At 41.9% G+C, this 21,790-nt stretch overlaps 1 protein-coding gene across 2 annotated transcripts in view; it reads right to left on the reverse strand.

The window, feature by feature from the left end:
* The window catches only part of LOC144498679 (actin nucleation-promoting factor WASL-like), an 83,663-nt gene that overhangs the window by 24,567 nt on the left and 37,306 nt on the right, over positions 1-21,790 (reverse strand). For both annotated transcript variants that reach the window (XM_078220155.1, XM_078220154.1), the window contains exons 4-5: positions 15,930-16,026; positions 15,274-15,303 (exon numbers count right to left, since the gene is read on the reverse strand). In XM_078220155.1, the coding sequence (XP_078076281.1) occupies positions 15,274-15,303; positions 15,930-16,026 (127 nt within the window). The remainder of the gene's footprint in view (positions 1-15,273; positions 15,304-15,929; positions 16,027-21,790) is intronic.

Raw genomic sequence — 21,790 nt, forward strand, 5'->3', positions numbered from 1 at the left:
CACAGCCTCAATATTTCGTCACTCAGCTGAGGCAAATATTTTAAGTTAGCATTGTAGTTGCATCTTCCAAGATAAGGCAGTCTTGACAACAAACTACTTTATATTTGCGTCTACTACACATAAGAGTCATCATTGTGATTTCTAGTTAAAGTTGGTCACTTCAGTGCTAAAACCTTTCGATGCAACTTTTTCAGCTCTTCCAGACTAACTTACCCAAACACTGAATTTATGTCTAACGTTCAAAATTTAAAATTGTACAAAGAATTTCATGGCATGAGAGTAATGCAAAGTAATACAAATTTTTTAAAATACAACTTGCTCTACAGTCTAGGAAAAATCAATAGATTTTGAGAGAAAGCAAAAAGAAAAGATGATCTGGAACTCTTTATACTGAAGTGATCAAATGATTCAAAATGGAAAACTACTGCAAAAGGCAAGCCTCAATTCAAACTCCTAGAATTAGATCTTAAAGCCACACTGAACAATGAAAGGGAACTTTTGGACTTGTAGAGCACCACAATGTTATATGTCCTTTTGGGTGCATGTTCTGCATAAATTAAATCCAGCTATTTACCCATTAAGAATGAAGATTTTGATCCAATAGTTACCACATTTCAGTCACCATCGTGGCAACCAAAATGGCCCAAGTACTGACAGCGATTGATCCAACTGAAATTGAAGATTGCTCCTGAAAGGTAATGGGGTCCAATATTTGCTCAATACCATATACATTTTGAAATGCTGAGACTAATCTGACACGCCAAATGTGAACACTGCATTACAATGGGAAAATACCAGCCTCGACCACTTACCTTTTTTGAAATTACAGACAATTATATTGTCAGTTAACAGACATACCAGGTTCTTCATTTTATGGGGCGCAGGTTCTGGACATATGTTCCACTGAAGGAAGAATCTTGTTCAGCCAGGTGTTTAAAAAGGAATGCAATTCATGCTTCCAGTTCTATAACAAGTCGAACTTCAATCCATGACTACCCATTTACAGTAATTACTTAGCTTTATCCATTAAAACTCTCATCTGATCCCCTTAAATTGTTATCCACCCATCTCTTATGTTCAGATACACCACACATTCCTTTCTCGCCTCTGCAAATTCAAACTGCAATAGGGTCCAACATTTTAAAAGCTCCAGTTTATCTCATCTTTACAACAGGATTCTGCTTTCACTCATCTCCAATAGTTCACAGAATTGTTGCAGTGCAGGTGGTGGTCATTTGGCCCATTGTTTCCGCATTGGCTCTCTGAATGAATAACTCACCTAGCTCCATTCTCCTACCTTCTCTGCGTAATACTGCAGTCTTCCTTTTCAGATTACACTCCACTTCCCTTTTGGAATACTTCATTTGAACCTGCCTTCACTGCACCCTCAGGCTGTGCATTCCAGACTCTGAACTGCTTACTGTGTGGAAAAAATTCTTCCTCGTATCACTTTTGCTTCTTTTACCAATTACTTTAAACCTGTGCCCTCTTGTTCTCAATCCTTTCATGTGTGGGAACAGTTTCTCCCTATTTAGTCTATCCAGGCCTATTCCTTCATTCCAGCAAATTCAAAATCTTTATCATTCTTGGATATGGCCCTCTTGTGACTTGATAATTTCTACCTCTACTCTGTCCTCCAGCCGTATCCCACCTCCTTTATGCAAATATCAATAGTCAATTTACAGTCCCAGAAAATTTATAATTGACTAAATTAATGTGCTAAGTGTTTAATTAAGTTTTTCAAGGGGCTTCTGAATCTTTGTGAAGCAGCATAACTCTTGTCTGGGGAGCTTCCACAAGACTGCGGTCAGCCAAAACCATAATGACAGGTGCCTCTTCAGGCACAGGCAGTACAGTTCTTTCCATTTCCATGAAAAGTCGGTTGTGCCTGCCATAGGACAACCAGGTACTTCAGAACTAAAAGTGGGCAACATTTCCTGATGGCAATATACTTCCTGATGGCAAAATTGGCTGCTGGAGCATCACTATTTTTCTCAAATGGTCTGTGTGTTGTGACAATACTGTGCTTTTAAGTAATGCATTTTAGTTCATACTTCTTGTGCAGAATCTGTTTTACTCATTATGTGTCAATTTGACTGTGACCAGCATCCTGTATTGTTACTGCAGCAGCATAATTGATCTTAATTGCTATAATGTTTGTTTTAATCTGGACTAATGCAGGGTTTTTAAAGATTTCCTCTAGGGTTTTGCAGAGTAGGACATGATTAGGTTGATTGACAGGTAAGGTTATACAACTGGGTGGAGCTAAGCTTACAGAGAATTCAAGCTAATTGCTGGTTAGATACTGTTTGAGAGCGAGCAGTGATCTCTTTTCTGCTCTCCGAAATCTGGAGACTAGAAACTGCCAGAGGCTAGGTTTACTTCTCTGAAGTTGTTTGAGGATATATCATTTTCTGGAAACTGCTATCTGGATCTGTGTCCAGAAGTGTTAAAAGGCTGGAGATCTAACACCACATGAGCATACTTGTTTCTTTGTGCCAACTAATTCTGAAGAGATGTCCATGGGGAAATTGCATTAAATTGGAACAGGAGAGGTAGCTAGCTGTCAAGAATTATACTTAGTCACATTTAAGTATTTTGATTGGTCGAAGTTATGCTAATACTTTTTGTTATATTCTAACTGTGTTCTTAAATAAAGTTTGTTTTGACAAAAACTTCCTGGTGGCTCAATTGAATCATACCTGGAGCTAAACACCTTAAGCTCACCCTAATGCCAAAATCAAAAGGAAAAGTTAGGGTCTAGGTTAACTTCATAATATACCTTGGGAGTTTCTGATCAGTCTTTTCAGATTATTCTTCTTTCTAAGTCCACTTGATAAGACAGAGGGTCCAGTTTTAGAGGCAACATTTCCAGCGACACAACACTACTCCCAAAATTCCTCACATACATGGCATCATCCACCATAAAATGACTGTGTCGACTGACATGAATCATGTTTTGCCTCTGACTGCTTTGACTGGCCTCCACCGACCCCAGCAAATTTGCAAACATGAGGTTCAATATCATTTATTAACAATTCTGTTGGTGGGACTCCAGTTGTTGCATGTGGAGTGGCCTGGTAATCAAGAAGGAAGAGAGAGATTCTAGTTTCCAGGGTTCCTACTGACTGCTTCTTTAGGCCAGACTAAATAGTTTGGATGGCTCACTCATCTATTCCATTGGATGCTGGGTGGTAAGGCGCAGCTCTAATGTGCTTTATACCATGTATACCAAGTCACCACTTGTGAATACTGTTCCATTGACACTATTACTTCAGGTATTCCGTGGGTGGAAAACCTTGGCATAATCCTTCAATGGTAGAATGCGATGTAGACACCTCAAAATCGTCCATCCACTTGAGTGTGCACCAACAGTAGAAACAATAGAGTAGAGATATTGCCCCCATGAATAAATTTCTCATTGTTGAGGCTAACTCCAGCCCTCCTGAAATCTCTTTAGCACCTCCCATAAATTTGCTCGATGCTCGGCTTCTGTCAATCCAGTTATGAGATCAAGGTACATCCCAACTCATGGCAGCCCCTGTAGCAGACTTTCCATCATCCTCTGGAAAATTGAACATGTTGAAGACATGCCAAAAGGCAGGCATGTATACTGGAAGAAATCTGTGTGTTTATCGTGACATAACCTCAATGTTGTCCAATTCGAGTTGCTGATATGCGTGACTCACATCCAGCTTGGTATAAGATTAACTCCAAGCAGCTTTGCAGACAGATCTTCAATCTTCTAGATTGGCTATTTATCCAACTTGACATCCCGATTAACTGTTAACTTGTAATCACGACCAATACAGATGGTCCTATCCAGTTTCAATACGGGAACTATAAGTACTGCCATATCCAAGAACAGAACTGGCTGGATAATGTCCAGTTCCTCCAATTGCTTTAATTCAGTATCTACTTTTTTTTCCTGAAGCATATGGTGCTGGTCCCGCCCTAAAGAATGGAAGGGTCACCTCTGGGTCCACATAGATCTTCACTTGCAGCCTTTTTATGTTGCCTAATTCATCCTTGAAGATGCTCTCATGTTTCTTAATCAGTTCAAACAGTCCTCTTCTTGTACTTGGAAAATCTCAGATGAGGAAAGATCGCATTGTGTATTAATGATTATATAAAATGTACTGATTTTGTAACTTCCCTAAGATTCTATTTTTAAACAGCATAAGCCAACTATGTTGTTGAGTGCTCCGATGGAATAAACCGCTGATTAAATTAATCAGAAAAATGAATTTTGAGCAAAAAAAGATTCCCAGCATTCTAAAAGAACAAACTGCAGTTTAGAGAGGCATGGATCAGGCCATTTGTCAGAACTCATCACTAACTGTCAGTCAATTATGCCAAGTACATCCAATGTGGAGAATGTTTTAGTACATTTGAATTAACTATTTTCTTTAGCAATCAGCTCCTGAGATGATTCAGTAAAGAAGCCCACACTTACCAGGGGATACCCCACCTTGCTTCCTGACTGCCTCCCCAGTACTCTGCAGATAGATCCTTAAAAGGGACAATCGCCACAAGCTCAAATGGCATTTACTGTTTACCAGTCATGGTTTCCTTTGCCTTTCCCAACCAGGGTGGCCATCTTGGGCCCATGCTCTCATTCTCCATAAACCACTCCATCTTGCTATATTGCCTCCTTCAAAAACCTCAAAAAAATACCAGTCATCTCATCCAAATTTTCTCCCCCACACCATCGATTGTCCAGTTTCATCTTTGGAAGTTCATTGGAGTTGTTTTATAAAAATATAAATTTCAATTGTAATAGCTGTTCTATGCAAAATTAGCTTCCATTTCAATAGATCAGATTAGATTCCCTGACGTGTTCAATTTCTCGGACAAACGACTGTGGTTTACCATATCCAAATTCAAATGGCCTCTTCTGCAATGTAGGGATTCTATGATTGTTTCAACAGTAAAACACGAATAGATATGTTTTGAATTCTCTTATCTTATTTCTCCAGTTGATTTCGAAAACTTTAGATGGCATAAACATATGCTGAAGATATTACCTAATTTTTTTGTTCAAATGTTGACCACTCCCCAATATGACTCGCATTTTCATTCCTTCAAGAGGTGTGCAGACTTGAACATATATCTGGTGTACAGCTGGTTTAGCCAATCAGAAATGTCTGGACTATATCAAACACAATTAGGTTTTGCTTTCCCATGGACCAATTGAGCCAAAGGCCTGCTTCTGTGCTGTAAACATGGTCAAACCCCAGAACCATCCTGGAAGTGAAGGATAACCTACAGCCTCTTTTCGCCACTACCAGCTGTCTCCTTAAACTTGTTTCCTGCCATCCTCACTTTCAGCAAATGAAAAGTGTCCATCGATTTGTCACAAAAAAAAAATCAGATTATCTGTACAGTTTCTTTCACCCTTGCCCATGCTAACCAAACCCAACCTCCCCTAGGCTCCCAGTTAGTCCTGAATCCACATTCCTCTGGTCACATCATGACCCTAGATACCATCCTCTGCTCCCTTAATAAAGCTTCCTATTTTTGCCCCATAAGAGCAATGCACTAAGTCCACACTTAAGGTTTGGCTGCATTCTTGAGATTCGCAACTTTACGTGAAACAAGTTTAAGTGAAACACTGGTTCCCATAGCAACCAATGTTAAAACTAATTTAAATTCTGTAGGATCTTCCTCATCTAAAAAACAAATATGAAAACACTATCCTTCAAGATGGAATATTTTACATTGCCAAATTACATTGGTAAATAAGTTTTAAAATAAAAATTTATATTGACAGTACATCCTGCTTCTCCAACCTCCTAATCCCTGACTGTGTGTCATGGCAGATCCTCCTCGAGTTCTGGCCACTCCCCTCTCCGACCTCGAATTTGATTTGATTTATTTCACTGTATACCAATACATGTGACAAAGTATTGTTTCTTGCGCACTATACGGACCAAGCATATTGTACAGAGAGAAGGAAAGGAGCACAGAATGTAGTGTTACAGTCATAGCTAGGGTCTAGAGAAAGATCAACTTAATGTGAGGTAGATCTAGGTAGGTCTATTCAAAAGTCTGATCACAGCAGGGAAGTAGTAGTTCTCGAGTCAGTTGGACTTTAGAATCTTTTTCCCGACCGAAAGTGGTGGAAGGGAATAAGTCTGGGATGCGGGGGGAGTCCTTGATTATGCTGACTGCTTTTCCGAGGCAACAGGAAGTGTAGACAGTGTCAATAGTTGGGAGGTTGGTTTGAGTGAGCTTCCTTCATGACCCTTTGTAGTTTCTGGTGGTCTTCAACAGAGCAGGAGTCATACCAAGCTGTGATACAACCAGAAAGAATGCTTTCTGTGGTGCATCTGTAAAAGTTGGAGAGTGTCATAGCGGACATGCCAAATTTCCTTCGTCTCCTGAGAAAGTAGAGGCGTTGGTAGGTTTTCTTAGCTATAATGGTCGACAGAGGGACCAAGACAGGTTGTTGGTGATCTGGAAACCTAAAAACTTGGAAGTTCTCGACCATTTCTACTTCATCCCCATTGATGTAGACGGGGCATGTCCTCCACTACACTTCCTGAAGTTGATGACCATCTCCTTCGTTTTGTTGACATTGAGGGAGAGATTATTGTTGTCGCACCAGTTCACCAGAGTCTCTATCTCTTTCCTGTACTTTGTTTCGTCATTGCTCGAGATCCGACCCACTACTGGTGTCATCAGCAAACTTGAAAATCGAGTTGGAGGGGAATTTGGCCACACAGTCATAGGTCTATGAGTATAGTAAGGGGCTGAGAACATAGCATTCTGGGGCACTGGTGTTGAGGATGATCGTGAAGGTGGTGTTGTTGCCTATTCTGCCTGATTGCAGTCTGTGGGTTAGGCAGTCTAGGATCCAGTCACAGAGGGAGGAGTTGAGCCCCAGGCCACGAAGTTTGGAGATGAGTTTCGTAGGAAGGATGGTGTTGAAGGCTGAGCTGTAGTCAATAAATAGGTGTCTCAGTTATCTAGGTGTTCCAGTGTTGATCTAGACCAGTGGTTCCCAAAGGGTGCGGCACGCCACACTGGTGTTAAGTCTTAACACAAAGAGAGATGGCATGAAATCTGGAAACTTCTACGGATTTCTATACATGAAATGTTTAAATGTTTCTTTTTCAAAGACTATTTCCTCGGGTGGATGGAGCTATTACAAGGGGGCATAACTATAGGGTTCGTGGTGGGAGATACAGGAAGGATATCAGAGGTAGGTTCTTTACGCAGAGAGTGGTTGGGGTGTGGAATGGACTGCCTGCAGTGATAGTGGAGTCAGACACCTTAGGAACATTTAAGCGGTTATTGGATAGGCACATGGAGCACACCAGGATGATAGGGAGTGGGATAGCTTGATCTTGGTTTCAGATAAAGCTCGGCACAACATCGTGGGCCGAAGGACCTGTTCTGTGCTGTACTGTTCTATGTTTTTTGATTGTCCTTGAAACTTCCTGCCATTCTCTCTCGCTGCACCAATGTGGCGCACCGCACCCTTTGGAAACCACTGATCTAAGACAAAGGAGTTGGCATCTGCTTGTGAACCTGTTGTGGCAATAAGCGAACTGTAGTGGATCCAGGCAATCTGGGAAGCTAGAATTGATTCATGCCATGATTAACCTTTCACAGCACTTTATAATGATGGATTTCAGAGCCACCAGACGCTATTAAGGCACGCAACCGAGCTTTCCGTTGGTATCAGGATGATGGCCGTCTTCTTGAAGCAGATAGGGACTACAGATTGGTGTAAAAGAGAGGTTAAAGATTTCTGCGAATACTCCCGCCAGCTGGTCCGTGCAGGATCCGAGTGCTCATTGAGGTACCTCATCCGGATCAGTCGCTTTCCGTGGTTTGACTTTGGAGAAGGCTGCTCTGACGTCTGCAATGGTGACCTCAGATACAGGTTCATCTGAGGCTTCCAAAGTGGAGGGCATGCTCTCGCTGACCGCTTGCTCAAAACTGGCAGAGAATGCATTGAGCTCATTGGGGAGGGGTGCATTGGTGCCGGCGAATTTACAGGTTTCTATCTTGTAGACTGTCATGTCTTGCAGACTTGCCATACTCAGCGGGAGTCCATGTGGCTAGCTTGGGACTCTACCTTGGCCTGGCACTGTCTTTTGGCATCTTTGATGGTTCTCTGTAGATCATATCTGGCTTTCTTGTATAGGTCAGGGTCGCCTGGACTTCAGCAAGCAGTGGATATCCCTGTTCATCCATGGTTTCCAGTTGGGAAACACATGGATTTGCTTCTTTGACACAGTCTTCTACACACTTACTAATGAATTCAGTTACTGGAGTGGTGTACCTGCTCAGGCTGGTCGCAGAGCTTTTAAATACTGACCATCTACTGACTCTAAGCAGTACCGTAGGAGATTTTGTCCTGATCTCCAACCAGCCTGCTCCAAACTTCTCCCACCCATTGAACCTCCTGACTCGCCCTCTTGCCACTTCCACTTTCCTCTCCTGAATACTCAGTGATAAGAGCAGTGAAGTAAAAAAGGCAAATGGGATGTTGGTATTTATTGCAAAGGGACTGGAGTATAAAAGTCAAGAAGTGTTGTTCCCATTGTATAGTGTGTTGGTGAGACCACATCTTGAGTATTGCATCCAGTTTTGGTCTCCTTATTTGAGGGAGGACGTGGTGGCATTGGAGGCAGTTCAGAGGAGATTCAGCAGATTGATTCCAGGGTTGAAAGGGTTGACGTGATGGGGAGAGATTAAACAGTTTGGGCTTATTCTCGCTGGAGTTTAGAAGAATGAGACTGGGATTTGATTGAGATATATAAAATTTTAAAAGGGATTGATAAAGTAAAGTTTCCTCTTATGGGGCAATCTTTAACAAGAGGTCACAGGTATAGGTTGAGAGACGGTAGATTTAAAACTGTGATGAGGGTGGTGAATTTGTGGAACTTGCTGCCCCATAATGCGGTGAAATCTGAACCGTTGAATGGTTTCAAGGAGATAAATATATTTCTAATTAAAAAAAGAGATAAGGGGATATAGGGAACAGGTGGGTAGGTGGATTTGAGACCAGGGAGAGATCAGCCATGATCTGTTTGAATGGCGAGCAGGCTCGAAGGGCTGAATTTGTCTATTTCTGCTCCTAATTCCTATGTTTCTATGTCCTATGTTGGCATTTGAAGAAAATGAATTGAGCTGAAAACAGAGGGGACAGAAGATGGTTCTTTGGATCTTGATGGGGCTGGACAGCAAGGTGGATTCAGGGCTAAACTGGGAGCCTGGGGCGAGATTTGGCTTGGTTAGAATGGGCAAGGGAGGAACAAACTGCATTAGTTGCGTAGTGGGAGTTTCAGACACCATGTAGGAGAAAGGCTTGGGGAGGGGGGGGGGGGTGGTGGTCGCAAGGATGCCACTCAGAGGTTAGGTTAGGTTGAGGGGGGTGGGGACATGGCAAAAGACGCCGCTTCAAAATCGTGCCAATCAGGTCACATGGGAAACAACACTAAAACGAACCTCGGGATGCTCAATGAAGATTACAGACTCCATTAACTTACCAACATTAAATGAAATAGCATTAAACAGGGCATTAAAAGGAGGACTTATTGGATGTGAAGTCAACTATTACGGTTTATGTCTAGAAGTTTGGTCCAGTTGACAAATTTACCTACCTCAGCAGCACTCTCTCCAGAGTAGTCCACATTGACAAGAGGTCAATGCCAGAATAGCCAAGGACAGCAATGCCTATAGCAACTTGTGACAAACTGTCTGGGAGCGAAGAGGAATTGGTTTCTCAACAAAAGTGAAGGTTTACAGAACGTTTGTCCTCTCTTTCATGCTCGTGAGACATGGACAACTTACTCCAGGCAGGCAAACAAGCTAGACCACTTTCACAAGACTGCGGAGATTACTCAAAATCAGATGATAAGACACAGTTCCTAATACTGAGATTTTCTCCGACTCACATGCCTAGCATCAACACAAGATAGGCAGAACATGTTGCCAGAATGTCTGATGAGTGCTTAGCAAGTAAGCTCTTCATCAGTGAACTAATAGAAGGGAAACATTCACCTGGAGGCCAGAAAAAAGCACTTCAAGGACATTCAGTCTCATCAGTAAAAATGGCACCTCCTGCACTGGATGACAGGAAACACGAGTTTCCTAACTTCAGAGATTTAAGCATCTCTTCTGCACCAATATGTGTATCCAACATGCAACAAATCTTTATGCACAAGTGGACTCATGTGTCATCTTCAAACTGGTCTTACCTGAAACTTATTATTGGATGTCATGGTCACCTTTGACTGTAAAAGACGAACATGAGGTAAAAGCTGTTGAATATCCACTTCCCCTTCCTGGTCCCTATACCAGCTGACATTGTAAATCTTTCCCTTCACTGAGGGGCTTTGCCCCTCACCATCAAATTTATCACCACCACCACCACCCTTCCAAAACCTCCATCCTTGATTCCTCTGCCATTCCTTTTCAAGCTCTTAAACATGTATTTAACTCCCAAATTCAGAGCTCATCTTTTCCGCAGCTTTCTCTTTGAATCCCTCCAATCATGATCTGCCCCCTGCCACAGTACCCAAAACAGTCCCAAAAGTTTCAAATTATATCCTCGGTGATAGGAGCATGAAGCATTGTTCTTCAATCTCTGCAGTCTTTTATAGCCAACTACACTATCCTTTTCCAACACCTCTCCTTCCATTGTTGTCAGTAAGACCACCCTCACTTGGTTCCAGACTTGCCACTCCGTATATCCATCAATGGCATCTCTTCCCAGCCCCACACTTATCTCTGGAACACCCTCAAGTTCTTTTCAGTCCCCTCCTTTTCCTCATCTCTATGCATTCCCATGACGGCATAAGTCTGTTTATAAATATATGTTGAGGAGAGCCAGCTTTACCTCTCGACCTCTTCACTGCCTGTCTGACAAAGTTTTGGTGTGCTGCATTTTCCTTCAGCTATATATTGGAAGACCAAAATTGCCATCCAATATATTCCTGCTGATCCCTTCCCTTCTCTGCTGCTTCCTCAGTTTGCAATATCATCCCTTCTGCAGTTGATACAATCGTCCATTCCTTTGCTACTCTGAACTCAACTGTTATAACACTCTCCTTTTCTCCCCCATGCTCCATAAACATTAACACCAGAGTTTTGGTTGAGCTAATGGTTCCACGACACGTTCTGTTCAAAGCACAGCAACTAAATCTCACTACCCAACCTCAGCTTTTGAATCTGGCTGCCGTGCCTCATCTGCACAGGCCTTACATCAGTATCCACCCTTTCATCTCCTTTAATAGCTTCTTAAAAGTAACCCATTTCAATCAAGCTTTTGATCATTCTTTTGAATATCCCTTTTGGCTCAATGTTCATGTTTTAGCCAATACATACAAATGCAAACTATTTTAATGTATAGTTTACATTCCACCTAATGGCATGTTTAGCAAGCGTTTTTGAAACCTGAACAGCATAGTGCAGTTGACCAAAAGATCAGTAAAGACTTTAACAGTCTTAATTAGCCTCAAGAACTTTGCTAATTATTTTCAAACAGTTTATAACTTCTGAAATGTGTTTCTTTTCACTGGCCAAGGTTTCTCCTTGATTACAGTTAACATGCCCTACTGTGTTTTTTCCATTTTCTGCGCATCTGCCTCCCTCCCAAAACTGAAATTCCATCTCATCACCTTAGAAAGGGCAGAGGATGATCCATTGGAGTCTGTCACATCAAATACAACACCAAATATCCTCCCTTTTCAGCATCCCTAGGAATTGTTCTTTCAATGGTACCCTGGTCTACATTTCTAACACCCCAACACTTGATCACTTTTCTCTCTAACTTAGCATGCAAGTACAAGAGGTGTGACACCCACTCTTTCAACCGTCATCCTTATCATCCACAGCCCCAAAACTGGTTCCAGGAGAAACTATTTATTTTCTACTTCTACATTCACTGCTCATAATTTGATCTTCTTTACACTGAGAACAAATACAGATTGGCAATATGGCTTTGCTAAACACCTTTCAGTTGCTTGTCATTGTAATTCACCCTTCCACTCCCATCTTCGCCCATTATACTGTTCCATTCAGCAGAACAGGAAGCAGCTAGGAAATGTAACATGTTTTAAGCAAGAGAGGTAGCAAAGAATGAGAAGTAGTTTTGTGATGAGGTGGAAAGTAGGATAATGGTGCAAAACTAAAGGGAAGGAAAGCGGAACAAGAAACAAAAAGATGGGTCCAGAAAAACTATAAATTTCACTGACAATCATTACCAGCAACTGCTGTCCAAAGCGCCTGGGATCCGGGTTCAATTCAGGTCATGGGTGACCATCTGCGTGGAGTTTGCATGTTCTCCCCATGTCTCATGGGTTTCCTCTGGGTGCTCCAGGTTCCTCCCACAGTCCAAAGATGTGCGGGTTAGTATGATTGGCCATGCTCAATTATCCCTTAGTGTCAGGGAGATTAGCAGGGCAAGTGTGTGGGATTACGGGGATAGGGCATGGATATGATTGTTGTTGGTGCAGGCTCGATGGGCCGAACAGGCCTTTTTCTGCACTGTAGGAATTCTATGATTCTATTCTAATCAGGATCTGAAATCTCTGAACTCGCTGTCGAGTCCAGAAGGCTACGACCTACCTCATTTTGCCTGGCATTGTCACTTTTGTCATTTAATCACTATTACTTTTCACCCTTTTCATGGCCCTTGCACTTCTTTCCTTTGCTCCGAATTTGATTAGAAGCTGTTCACCTCCAAAGCCTTCCGGTTTGACAAAATGTAATCAACCTGACGCTATTGAGCCATAACTTCCTGGCTCTCCAATGTCACATTTGGAAGGAGCCCCAAAAATGCACTGGATATCAAGTTCCCACACAAGCACTTAGTCATAGAGGTTTACAGCATGGAAACAGGCCCTTCGGCCCAACTTGTCCATGCCGCCCTTTTTCTTTTAAGCCCCTAAGCTAGTCCCAATTGCCCACATTTGGCCCTTATCCGTCGATACTCATCCTACCCATGTAACTGTCTAAATGTTTTTTAAAAGACAAAATTGTACCCACCTGTACTACCACCTCTGGCAGCTTGTTCCAGACACTCACCACCTGCTGTGTGAAAAAATTGCCCCTCTGGACACTTTTGTATCTCTCCCTTCTCACCTTAAACCTGTGCCCTCTAGTTTTAGACGCCCCTACCTTTGGGAAAAGATATTGACTATCTAGCTGATCTATGCCCCTCATTATTTTATAGACCTCTATAAGATCACCCCTCAGCCTTCTACACTCCAGAGATAAAAGTCCCAGTCTATCCAGCCTCTCCTTATAACTCAAACCATCAAGTCCCGGTAGCATCCTAGTAAATCTTTTCTGCACTCTTTCTAGTTTAATAATATCCTTTCTATAATAGGGTGACCAGAACTGTACACAGTACTCCAAGCGTGGCCTTACCAATGTCTTGTACAACTTCAACAAGACGTCCCAACTCCTGTATTCAATGTTCTGACTGATGAAACCAAGTATGCTCAATGCCTTCTTCACCACTCTGTCCACCTGTGACTCCACTTTCAAGGAGCTATGAACATCTACCCCAAGAGGTCTTTGTTCTGTAACTCTCCCCAACGCCCTGCCATTAACTGAGTAAGTCCTGCCCTGGTTCAACCGACCAAAATGCATCACCTCGCATTTGTCTAAATTAAACTCCATCTGCCATTCGTCAGCCCAATGGTCCAATTGATAAGATCCCGTTGCAATCAGAGATAACTTTCTTCACTATCCACTACGCCATCAATCTTGGTGTCATCTGCAAAATTACTAATCATGCCTCCTATATTCTCATCCAAATCATTAATATAAATGACAAATAATAGTGGACCCAGCACTGATCCCTGAGGCACACTGCTGGTCACAAGCCTCCAGTTTGAAAAACAACCCTCTACAACCACCCTCTGGCTTCTGTCAAGAAGCCAATTTTGTATCCATTCAGATGCCTCACCCTGGATCCCATGAGATTTAACCTTATGCAACAACCTACCATGCGGTACCTTGTCAAAGGCCTTGCTAAAGTCCATGTAGACAACATCATCTGCACTGCCCTCATCTACCTTCTTAGTTCCCCTTCAAACAACTCAATCAAATTTGTGAGACATGATTTTCCACTCACAAAGCCATGCTGACTGTCCCTAATCAGTCTTTGCATCTCTAAATGCCGGTAGATCCTGTCTCTCAAAATACCTCCCAACTTACCCACCACAGATGTGAGGCTCACCGGCCTGTAGTTCCCAGGCTTTTCCCTGCAGCCCTTTTTAAACAAAGGCACAACATTTACCACTCTCCAATCTTCAGGCACCTCACCCGTGACTATAGATGATTCAAATATCTCTGCTAGGGGACCCGCAATTTCCTCTCTAGCCTCCCACAATGTCCTGGGATACACTTCATCAGGTCCCGGGGATTTATCTACCTTGATGCGCTCTAAGACTTCCAGCACCTCCTTCTCTGTAATATGTACACTCCTCAAGATATCACTATTTATTTCCCCAAGTTCCCTAACATCCATGCTTTTCTCAACAGTGAATACGGATGAGAAATATTCATTTAGGATCTCACCCATCTCTTGTGGATCCGCACACAGATGACCCTGTTGATCCTGAAGAGGCCCTACTCTCTCCCTCGTTACTCTTTTGCCCTTTTTGTATTTGTAGAAGCTTTTTGGATTCTCCTTTGCCTTATCTGCCAAAACAATCTCGTGTCCCCTTTTTGCCCTCCTGATTTCTCTCAACTCTTCTCCTATACCCCCTATACTCTTCAAGGGATTCACTTGATCCCAGCTGCCTATGCATGTCGTGTGCCTCCTTCTTCTTCTTGACCAGGGCATCAATGTCCCGAGTCATCCAGGGCTCCCTACTTCTGCCAGCCTTGTCTGGCAATTGTCTAGAAGGGCTAACTTCCTCTGGACAATTGTGCTCGGCTGAAAGCCATCCGACAAAATCATTTAAATTGCTAACTTTAGATGGTTCTGCCAGTTGTACACTCAGTTACTCTGAAAGCATTAGAAAGAAAAAATACACTTCTACCTTCAGAGTAACTATTTTAAACACCCAGACTAGTCCTACACAGTACACCCCACACACCCCAACCCCCTAATCCCACTGCCGCTGATTGCCACTCTGAAGTTACGGGCCATTAATTCTGTTACTTTCCTCACAGATTATTCCTCAAGTGCTGTGTCTATATAGCATTTTCTGTTTTTCTTTCAGATTTCCAGAATCTACAGTATTTTGCTTTAGCTTAGATGAGTTGATGCTTTGGAAATCGTGGTTAAGTACATACCATTTAGTGGTGGTGGATCTCGTCTTTTTTCTGTCGAAACAAAAGCATATTGAAATGTTATGAATGTGAATTTGAGCCTATTTTTACATTGGATAGTTCTGTACATGTTATAAATAGATGTAACATTATTTGACTGCTTCTAAAATATAACAAATTAATAAACTGTAAGTGTGTCACTCAGACGAACTCCTCGGCACAAAACGAAATAATTCTAGGTCAAATTCAGTGTCAAAGTGTTAAACCAATTTATGGAGTTGAAAATATAAATTGCTTGCAAAGGGAGAATATTACTTAAGGAAAAGAGCTTTAAATAAAACTGTCAAGTAAAAAATAAATTTTGGGGTCAATTGCTATTTTAAAATCGGTCCTGAAGTTGTTTTTACAAGTAGAAGTATGCTCGCCTGGCTTAGAAGAACATGATCATATTTGTACCACCCAGTAACAAAAAATGTACAATCGTAATTGCAAAGTAGGTTTTAAAATTTACACGGAAGGAACTAAATTCACATTAATGGCTGATTAGCAAACCATTATTGTAACTTCTGATGAACCTCAAAAGAACTTCTCCACCCCCACCAAAAGAAAATCAATTTAGAACCATTTAAGGTACTTGAGGCACATTACCCATACCATTAAAATACATAGCCAGTACATACCAGTCCTCCTTTGGCGTCTTCCAGTTATGTCAATGATTGCAAATCTGAATCTTCTTGCTTCTTCTTCACTTGCAAAATTAAGTCCAATTTGACTTACCTGGAGAGGTAATTGCAAAGCCATTGTAATGAAAAAAATGATGCTTTTCAATTCTTTATCTGACCACATCATAAAACCCTGAACAGAAGTAGATTCTGTTGGACATATATGTAGACACATGGGATTCCCATAAACTGTGTCCAAGAATGACAAAGGGGGTCATCATTGGTTGTTCATATTGGTGCCAAGATCACAGCCTACCCAGTCAAAGTGTTTCTTTCTTTTTATTTTAGAGTGTCAGTTTATTTAAACACTCCTTGATCGAGTGACCTCTTGAAACAGTGGAATATACACAAACCGATTAGTGATGAAATTCTGTTGTAGGACTTTGAACAACTTAGTACATTGTTGCCACGTTGAGTAGAATGTTTGTAAAATTATTAAAAATTGTATAATGCTTAGAGGTGAAAGCATTGCATGGTCTTTAAAAAAGGGGTGTTTTTTCTGTGCTTAGAAAGTAAAAGAAAATGCTAGTGCACAGAGCCCAGACTGCAACATTTGTATCGAAGGCCAAGCAGCAGGGTTGCCTTGGTAACAAGCTTTCAGGCATTTGAATTTACCCAGTTTAAATCAGGCACTTGGATACCAGCAACCAATTAGATTTGAATTTGATGGTTTTGGCAACCTCAGACCAATCCTATTGTGGGGATGTTGGTCTGTCATCACAGGTATAAAAGGCGGCAGCAGTGGGACAATAAGCAGAGAGAGCAACTGCCATCTGCCAGTGTAACAGCCTCATCCACGTCTGAGAGTAAGCTCCATCCCAATAGCAAAGGTACCAAAGAAAGCCCAGATCATTCTGGAAGACACACAACCTGGTTGTAATTCAGAGTGTAACTAAAATTCTATTTCTTTATTAATAAGTGTGAATTGTATTTATCTAAACAGCATTCCATTAGAATTGTATTTTATTTGGTTTGTTAATAGTTTAGTTAACTTATTCACTATTAGCTAGATAAATGAATTGTTACTTGTTGACTTTAAAAAGTGTCAGGAAGTTACTTTGATTTAAGCACTAAAAGTTGCTGAAGTGCAGATTGTACGACTTCCCACTCACTTTAACAGATTATGAGGCTAGGTACTCTGAGTGGTTAGGTGTTAGTTCTCAGAGGGGGAATCCACCTCCGCTTTGTAACAACATGATATCATAATGCAATGAGCAGTTTTTCTGAACAGACCAGAAATCCCAATTCAATGTTCTGGTGCAATGGGCAATTACTGAAAAGATAAGTTTGCACTTATATAGCTCCCATGATCTGAGGATGTTCCAAAACACTTGACAAACAAGCACTTTTGCAGTCATTGTTTTAAATGTAGGAGTTGGAGAACATTTAAACCAATTACCTTGGTATGGATTGGCACACAGTCTATCTTAAGGCTGCTAAAGTCAGGCTAGGAAGTTGTATACCACATTTCTGAATTTCATAGACTTCAAATCTCAGGAAACTTGCTGAGGACTACCTTTCATCCAAATTTCCCTTGCTTTTTGGAGTGAAGGACAAAGAGATGGGGAACTGCCAATACTAGCTACTGAAACTGTCAAAACGTTTTCAAAACAGGTCAAGTGAGCAATGAAATCAATACTTCAAACACAACTCCCAGAAGAAATCGCTCTCTTTTTTTCAGTAGAGAGTATGCAGTAGAACTTATAGCCTTCCTATATGTTGCCGTCAATAAAAACTAGGTATTATTCTTGTGATAAGCCCTCCAAGCTGAGGCAATAAGTGAAGAAAACATCAGCCATTTAGCACCTTGAGCCTGCCCACAGATCTATGACTAACCCCGTTGTCTCCTTTCCATTAGCACTCTCCGCTAACTTCATTAGAAACAAAATCTACCAATCTTACGATCTAAAATTAACAATCGATTTAGTAAGAATTGGAATTTGTGGAAGAGTTGCAAATGTCTACCATACTTGGGAGCATAGTTATTCTTAATTCTGCCTTGGAAATGCTGGCTGTTACATTTTAGATTATGATCCCTAATTTGAGATTTCCAAAGCATCAGAAATATTTTCTCTCCATCTTCAAACTAGATTTCATGGTTTTTGGAACACATGACTTATCCGAGCAGAGAATCGGGAGCTGGAATAATTTGGAAGAAATCAGGAATGTGATGATAAATTGAAGCTCAGGCTTTGGACCTCTCACCTGAAGAGTGAATTGGGAGCTGAAGCAGACCCAAGTACACTGCAGTTTGAAAAAGTAAAAAATCAAACTGGGATACCATAGGCAGACAGCGAGTTGAATGGCTGGTGAGTATTTTACTGTGACCAAATTAGGAAGTTAGTCTAAATAGCTGGGAAATTAAACATTCAATTAGCAAAAAGGGAGGTTGTATATTTAGTTTTCCTTTAAATGGTATCAAAAGAAGGGAACAGAGTAGCTGTTGAGTAAGTAGCAAAGTTTATTAGTAGTATTTTATTTATTAGTGTCACAAGTAGGCTTACATCAACACAGCAACAAAGTTACTGTGACAATCCCCTCGTCGCCACACTCCAGCGCCTGTTCGGGTACACTGAGGGAGAATTTAGCATCACCAATGCACCTAACCAGCACATCTTTCCGACTGTGGGAGGAAACCGGAGGAACCAGGGGAAACCCACCCAGACATGGGGAGAACGCGCAGATGCACAGTGACCCAAAGTGGGAATTAAACCCGTGTATCTGGCGCTGTGAGGCAGCAGTGCTAACCACTGTGCCACCATGCTGCCTCTTTATTAATTTATATATAGAGGAAGGGCAAGGTGCTGGGTTCCTTGCTATTTGTAGTGCATGTTAATGATCTAGATGTGAAGGTGCATGTCAAACTTGTACAAGTCAGCCAGCTTGTTTAAACTTAAAACAAGAGGTTTTGATTTGATTTTTCACATTGGGATACAGTGAAAAGTATTGTTTCTTGCATGCAATACAGTCAAAACATATTGTTCCTGGAATACAAAGGGAAGGAGAGGATAGGGTGCAGGACATAGTGATGCAGTTACAGTTAGGGTGAAGAGAAAGATCAGCTTAGGATATGATAGTTTGATGGCAGCAGGAAAGAAGCTGTTCCTGAGTTGGTTGGTACGTGTTTTCAGACACGTGTATCTTTTTCCTGACACAAGAGTAAGTCTGGGGTGCGTGGAGTCCTTGGTTATGTTGGCTGCTTTCCCAAGGCAGCGGGAAGTATAGATGGAATCAATGGATGGGAGGCTGGTTTGCGTGATGGACTGGATTATGTTCACAACCCTCTGTAGTTTCTTGCAATCTTGGTCAGAGCAGGAGTCGTACTAAGCGGAGATACATCCAGATAGGATGCTTTCTATGGTGCATCTGTAAAAATTGGAGAGAGTCATTGTGGACATGCCTAATTTCTTTAGCCTTCTGAGAAAGTAGAGATGCTGGTGGGCTTTCCGAACAGTAGCGCAAGCGTGGAGGGACCAGGACAGGTTGGTGGTGATCTGAACACCTTGAAAGTTGAAGCTCTCGACCATCTCCACTTCATCCCCGTTAATGTAGACAGGGGCATGTCTTCCACTGCGCTTTCTGATAATTAGCTCCTTCGTTTTGTTGACATGGAGGGCGGTATTATTGTCATCGCACCATTTCATTAGGTTCTCTATCTCTTTCCTGTACTCCGACATGTCATTGTTTGAGATCCGACCCACAACAGTTGTGTCATCAGCAAACTTGAAAATGGAGTTGGAGCCGAATTTGGCCACAGTCATAAGTGTATAGTAAGGGGCTGAGGACACAGCCTTGTGGGGGACCAGTGTTGAGGATAATTGTGGAGGTGGTGTTGTTACCTATCTTTATTGATTGCGGTCTATGGATTAGGAAGTTGAGGATCCAGTCACAGAGGGAAGAGCAGAGCCCAAGGCTTCGGGGTTTGGAGGTAAGTTTTGTTGGAATAAGGTGTTGAACACTGAGTGGGACACAATCATCCATGTTATCCAGGTGTTCCAGAGTTGAGTATAGGGCCAGGGAGATGGCGTCTGCTGTGGACCTGTTGTAGAGGTAGGCAAACTGTAATGGATCCAGGCAATCTGGGAGGCCAGAGTTGATATGTGCCATAACTAACCTTTTGAAGCACTTCATAATAATAGATGTCAGAGCCACTGAGTGGTAGTTAAGGCAGACTGCCTGGCTTTCCTTAGGTACAGGAATGATGGTCATCTTCTTGAAACAGATAGGATCCTCTTTAATTTCCCTACAGATTTGTTTTTCAACATCTACGAGTTGGTGGCCTATACCGAGCACGTTCCTTACTCTAGTCAAATAGATTCTGTTCTTGACCCCTCTGTATTCAATAAAGGAGTAAGAAGTTTAACAACACCAGGTTAAAGTCCAACAGGTTTATTTGGTCGCAAAAGCCACACACGCCGGCATCTCCACATCTTCAATAAAGGAGAACAGAGGTGCAGAACCATAATTTTAATGGGGGACTTTAATTGTCCCAAGCGTAGGCTGGGATAGTAGTCTAAAGGGCGGATGGGGGAAAAGTCTCTACAGAGTGTTCAGTAGAATTTTCTGCAGCATTAAGTTTCCAATTCAACAAAAACATAGGCATTTCTGGACCTGTGCGGCACAGTGGTCAGCACTGCTGTCTCACAGCGCCAGGGACCTGGGTTCAATTCCTGGCTTGGGTCACTGTCTGTGTGGAGTCTGCACGTTCTCCCCGTGTCTATGTGGGTTTCCTCCGAGTGCTCCGGTTTCCTCCCACAGTCCAAAAGACCCGCTGGTTAGGTGCATTGGCCATGCTAAATTCTCTCTGTGTACCCGAGGTGCCGGAGTGTGACGACTAGGGGATTTTCACAGTAACTTCATTGCAGCGTTAATGCAAGCCTACTTGTGAAACAACTAAATAAACTAAATGAGGTGGGTCAAGTGTATCAATTGTCAGTAAGGAAGGGTACAGTGATCATTGTGTCACAAGGTTTAGCTTGGTTATAGAGAGACAAGAAACATTCAATCCAGAGGAAGAATAATCAACTGGGGGAAAGTTAACTTCAATAGGTTAAGAATGGATCTGCCTCAGATAAATTAGAATCAAAGATTGACAGAAAACTGTAACGGAACAATAGGCTGCCTTAGTTCAAGTGCATTCAAGGTACAATCCAATGAAGCGGAAAGGAGGGGCAAACAAATCCAGCAATTCTTGGATGACAAGATGATAAAAATTATGAAGAAATAGTGTGCTTATGACAGGTGTCCAGTGCATAATACAACCTAGAACCAGGCTGAATGTAGAAGGCTCAGAGGGAAATTGTAAGAGCAAAAAAAAAAGCAAAGGCTTTGAATAAAAAAGACTGGCAGGTAACATTAAAAGGGATGTCCCATCATCAGCATTCTATATTGGGGTTGCAACTTTTCACTATATATAAATGGCTTGTTTGAAGAGTTGCAAACCCAAGTCTGCAGATGACCCCAAGTTTGGCTACATAGCAAGTTATATAGATGAGAGTTGGAAGTTTCAATGCAACATGGACAAAATGATAACAGATGGAGTTTAATATGGGAAAGTATGAGGTCATACACTTTGGATCAGAAAGTCAAATCAAATGCTTTCTTGAACGTAAAAGACTAGAAGCTGTGGAAGGGCCAAGTTGTTCCACATAGACAGATCTCTAAATGCTAGAACAAAAAGCAACCAAAATGGCCACTGGAATGTTGGCACCTATTTCAATGGACTTGGGATTCAAAACTGAAGAAATGCTGATTCAGCTGGCCAGATCCTTACCTTGATCCCATGAAATACTGTGCAATCTTAAGTACCAAACCTCAGT

This window comes from Mustelus asterias, chromosome 9, assembly GCF_964213995.1.
Source record: "Mustelus asterias chromosome 9, sMusAst1.hap1.1, whole genome shotgun sequence".
NCBI classification, from domain to species: domain Eukaryota; kingdom Metazoa; phylum Chordata; class Chondrichthyes; order Carcharhiniformes; family Triakidae; genus Mustelus; species Mustelus asterias.